The following is a 4,840-nucleotide window of genomic DNA, read 5'->3' as shown; positions in this document are numbered from 1 at the left end:
TCCCAGTCTGTTCCCAGTCTGTTCCCAGTCTGTTCCCAGTCTCCTCCCAGTCTGTTCCCAGTCTCCTCCCAGTCCACCTGTTGATGCTCCTTGTGGTTCTGCAGGCGGCGGACCGGAAGGCGGAGCGGGAAGGAAAGCTGGAAGTCTTCCAGAAGTTTCCCAGAAAAGCCTCCATCCTCCACATGCCGCTCATCACCACCCTGTACTACTGCTGCTTCTACCACTACAACGAGCCGGAGGTCAGGCCCAGACTGGGATCCAACTGGTTAAACTGGGAGGATCTGTTGGCCCAGGTCAGCCGAACTTCCTGTTTTTCTGTCTCCAGGGAACCTTCAGCAGCCCGCTCAACGTCCGGCAGACATTCAAGGTGAGCCGTGTTTTCTCTCTTTGCTCTGACCTCTGACCTCTGACCTCTGACGCTGTCCCTCAGATCTCGGAGAAGCAGTACTTCACGACGGCGCTGGCGGCGCGGGCCAAGCTGAAGAACTGGGCGGACGTAGACGCCATGTTTAACTCCAGGAACTGGCTCGGTTTCTCCAAGAAGAAATCTCCGCTCAGCTTCCAGCGCGTCGTCGACATCCTGCAGAAAAACTCCGCCCCCACGCGGGTGAGTGGGCGGAGCCAGGAGCTCAGAGGGCTAAGCTACGGCAAGCCGTTTTAACATACAATCGGTTTTATCGCACTTATATTCAAAAGAGCTTTATGACTACATGTTATTAAATTAAGTTGTCTCTAATTGTAATTTGCTTAGACAGAAACCTGACAGATTTACTGTTGAGTTGTATGTACAAAGAATCACTGACTATCTGGAGAAAATGTTTCAGATGTCTTCAGCTAATTTCAAGATCTTGTTTTTAGTTTTAACTAGTCATAATTCTAGTTCAAGATATCTTAAATTACCGTTCTGGATAGTAAAAATGCTTTCTTGGATGTTTAGAATGTAATTATATTAAACTGACTTTATGTTAAAATGGCTTGCCATATTCCATGCTAACGCTATCGGTTGCTAACAGGTCCTACAGGAATACGTCGGACTCGTCAGCGACGCGGAGCTCAGGATCGGATTGGCTCAGAAACATAAATGCCACGACATCGTCATCAACGTGAGTTCTCTGATTGGCTGCTTTCCGTAGCCGTTCGAACCAATGAAAACGCTGGGGGGCGGGGCTTTGACGTTTCCTCCGCCTGTCGGCCAATCAGACGTACCGAGACATGAAGGATCGGCAGCAGCTGGCGGAGTACCGGAAGAAGGTGGAGCGCGGTTCGGCGGAGGAGCGGAAGATCGACGAGTTGCTAAGCAACCAGGTGAGGAAGAGGAGGAAGAGCGTCATGGTTTGGGTCACGTGACTCATCTGGTCTGGTTCTTCTTTCACAGCAAATCCGATGGAAAAACTGAGGACTTTTATTGTGAAACTCATGTGCCAGCTTCCTGTTTGGGCGGAGCCAAAACTTCCCGCCGAATCGTCGCCAAGACTTCAGTCGCCATTTCCTGGAAAACTTTAAAAATCCAAAATAAAAAGAGCAGCACTGGTCCAGTCGGGTCAGAACCGGTTCTGAGTCCATGTTTACGTCATATTAACCATGTCTGTGTCTTATAGAAGGAAAACTGTTAGAAACATGACGTCTGAAGAAATAAAGTGATTTTTTTTTAATCAGTGAATAAAGGTTGGTGATAAAGGCTGCAGTGGCGTCAGAGCTCCAGCAGAGGGCAGCAGCCTCAGGTGAACACACCTGACCGTCCCAGAAACTCCTAATTTTATTATAATAGAGGAAACAAACAGCATAGAATATTCTCTATATGTACGAACTTTATATTTAATATGGTGCTAAAATGTTTAAGAGCTAAATTCACAGAAAATCTCATTTTAAGACATTTTACAGAACAAACAGGTCATTTTCTGAAGTACAGATTTAAAACATGTCATATTTCATCACACAGAGGAAAATATTTAAACTTTCATCTTTTAGTAAAATAAATTCTCAAAAATTCAGATTAAACATTTAAATTTTCTGAATTCTGTTCATTTCTATAAAGTCAACTCAGTAGGTTTCCGGGCTGCACAGTGGTGCAGTTGGTACAACTGGTGTTGCCTTGCATCAAGAAGGTTCTGGGTTCGATTCCCGGTCTTTCTGCATGGAGTCTCCATGTTCTCCCTGCATGGTGGGTTTTCTCCAGGTTCTCCGGTTTCCTCCCACAGTCCAGAAACATGACTGTCAGGTTAATTGGTCTCTCCAAATTGCCCCTAGGTGTGAGTGTGTGTGTGTGCATGGTTGTGTGTCTCTGTGTTGCCCTGCGACAGACTGGCGACCTGTCCAGGTGACCCCGCCTCTCGCCCGAAACGTTGGCTGGAGAGGCACCAGCACCTCCTGACCCCACTGAGGGACAGGGGTGAAAGAAAATGGATGGATGGATGGAGTACGTTTCCTGTCATGACTCCAGTTCTCCCTGATGCAACGCACGTCTTCCTTCCACTCAATTTTACGTCAATCTGCTTGGACAGACAACATTTGAGCTCCTTTATAGCAGTGAGTTCATTCGCACATTTAGCGGCGCGTTCACAGATTGACTGACAGCGCTAAGCCCCGCCTCCTGCCTCCGATTGGTTGTTTTTGGTGCATTTTTACAGAAGTTAAATACTGCAGCTTTAATTATTGCACTTTTATGAAATATTTTAATTCTCTTAAGTTGCACTAGTTAAAAAGAATCGTGACATAAATTCCAGTTCTAATAAAACCCAAAGTTACCCGGAAGCAGAAGAACCGTTAAAATAACCGGAGCAGGTGAGGAATGAACCATGTCGGGTCACCATGGTAACCGCCAGGTGAGGCCGCCTCCATGCTGCACCAGCTGCAGCCACCAGGTGGCGCAGTGGCAGCGTTTTCCCGCTGCTGACTCAAACAGGAAGACCCAGAGGGGGGCGGGGTCATGACGACAGTGACGTCACGCAGGCGGTTTCTCTGAAGGCAGCCGCCGCCGGTCGCTTCATTCAGGAGCAGCGCGAGCGCAGAGGCGGACCACGCGCAGCTTCACAGGTGAGTTTTTACCTGCAGCAGCAGGACGGAGGCTGATCGATCAGCTTCATTGGTTCTGATCGATCAGCTTCATTGGTTCTGATCGATCAGCTTCATTGGTTCAAATCAATGAAACTGAGAAAATCTGAGGAAACAAAGAGATGAAGCTCATTAAATATTAACATTTTTACCGCATCTTAGAAATTAAAGCTGCTCGTTTCAGTGTTTATTTACCTCATTATGTAAATTAGTTGTTAAATCAGTTACTGATCCTCATTTATTTACTGGAAAAAACTCATTTTGTACCAAATTTATGACGCTCAGAACCTGAATTTGATCCCAGCAGCGGCTCTGATGGAGGATTTGGATAAAAAACAGGAAAAAAGACAAAGAATTAATGTTTTTACTTAAACAGGAGCTTTGGAGTTTTTCAACATGTCATGGAGGAAAACGCAACATTATTTAAAAACCAAAATAAAAAACTGAATGACCGAAACAATCACCAAGTGTTGGAACTACAGGAAATAAAGCTGATTTCATATTTCTACTCAAAATAAAAAGTCTCCAGAACAAAATATCTGATTTAATATTTTACAATGAAGCTTTCAGAAAGAACAAAAAGTTATATAGAAATATATAGAATATATATATACACACATACATCACCCTGCTGGATAGCATCTCTACTCTTTAGCTATTGAGCTGTTAGCATGACAGTCATGAAGCTGTCTGTCACACAGCAACAATCTTCAGTCAGAGGCCTCTCCAGATTTGTTGCAAAACTGACTGCTACTGGAGTTTCATGTAGTTTCCGTCTGTTTATTGTTTATCTGCCATGCTAGCAGCCGTTAGCCTGGTTATTGCGCAGAGCAGCTGGTAAACCCCCCGGCTGGACTTTACAGGAAGATGTTGCTCATTCCTCTGATGCAACAGAACCAACGACTCCCACGACTCAGTGACGCTTCAAGCACAGGAACAAAACGTCCTCAAAACGCACCAGCACCGCAGCTTGAGAACCTCGGCTCTAAGTCTGTGTTGTATCTCCAGGATCAGTGAGTCTAAAACCGTCAGAGGAGGAAACAGACGGCTGAGAGACCCTTTATTCTCAGAAAACTGATTCAAGAAAAACTTTCCATTTACACCAGAGAAGAAGATGATGATGATGATGATGATGATGATGATGATGATGATGATGATGATGATGATGGACATTAAATGGAGGTAAAATGTCTTCATTTAAAGTTTGGGGTTTTATTTATCAATCTGGTGGTTTTATGTGAATATTAGTTAAATATGAACTAAAACAGCTTCACTGATGGGAAAACCATATGATGCAGAACAAGCCCACATCATCACTGCACCACCACCGTGCTCTGTAGATCTATTACTGCTGCTCTTTATTTAAATTCACTTCAATAACGTTTGTCGTAATAAAAGATAAAGTCAGAATTTAGACGGTTGAATGTTTATAAGGGCTATAAAAAGTGAACACACCCAATAACAGACATACTTCCTAACCTGAGTTTCATCTTCTGACCTTCATGAGTGAAACAAGCCCACATCATCACCCCTCCACCGCCGTGTTGCTAAGTTTTGCTGGTGCTAACCTGACTTTCTGTCAGGTCAAAGTTCTGTCCTTCATCCAGACGCAGCGCTTTAGCATTAGCTTATGCTAAATTAGTTTTAGCTAAATACCATCCTGCCATGGTACTTTAGCATCAGCTTTCAGTAAGTACCATGTTAGCATAGCACATTAGCTTCCACTAAATACCATGTTAGCATAGCACATTAGCTTTCAGTAAATACCATGTTAGCATAGCACATTAGC

General features: G+C 44.4%; 2 protein-coding genes across 3 annotated transcripts in view; both read left to right on the top strand.

The window, feature by feature from the left end:
* vipas39 (VPS33B interacting protein, apical-basolateral polarity regulator, spe-39 homolog) overlaps positions 1-1,649 on the top strand; it is a 6,225-nt gene extending 4,576 nt beyond the window's left edge. For both annotated transcript variants that reach the window (XM_008397059.2, XM_008397061.2), the window contains exons 14-19: positions 105-239; positions 326-367; positions 431-607; positions 1,014-1,103; positions 1,201-1,305; positions 1,376-1,649. In XM_008397059.2, coding sequence (XP_008395281.1) covers positions 105-239; positions 326-367; positions 431-607; positions 1,014-1,103; positions 1,201-1,305; positions 1,376-1,396 — 570 coding nt within the window. In that variant the 3' untranslated portion in view covers positions 1,397-1,649. The remainder of the gene's footprint in view (positions 1-104; positions 240-325; positions 368-430; positions 608-1,013; positions 1,104-1,200; positions 1,306-1,375) is intronic.
* A 993-nt stretch (positions 1,650-2,642) lies between these two features.
* LOC103457112 (probable G-protein coupled receptor 132) overlaps positions 2,643-4,840 on the top strand; it is a 5,671-nt gene continuing 3,473 nt past the window's right edge. Inside the window, exon 1 of the mRNA XM_008397062.2 lies at positions 2,643-3,033. The gene's annotated coding sequence lies outside the window, so the exon portion shown is untranslated. The remainder of the gene's footprint in view (positions 3,034-4,840) is intronic.

This window comes from Poecilia reticulata, linkage group LG21, assembly GCF_000633615.1.
Source record: "Poecilia reticulata strain Guanapo linkage group LG21, Guppy_female_1.0+MT, whole genome shotgun sequence".
In the NCBI taxonomy this organism is placed as follows: Eukaryota; Metazoa; Chordata; class Actinopteri; order Cyprinodontiformes; family Poeciliidae; genus Poecilia; species Poecilia reticulata.
The sequence above is the reverse complement of the archived record's forward strand: the minus strand, read 5'-3'. Positions and strand labels throughout refer to the sequence as shown.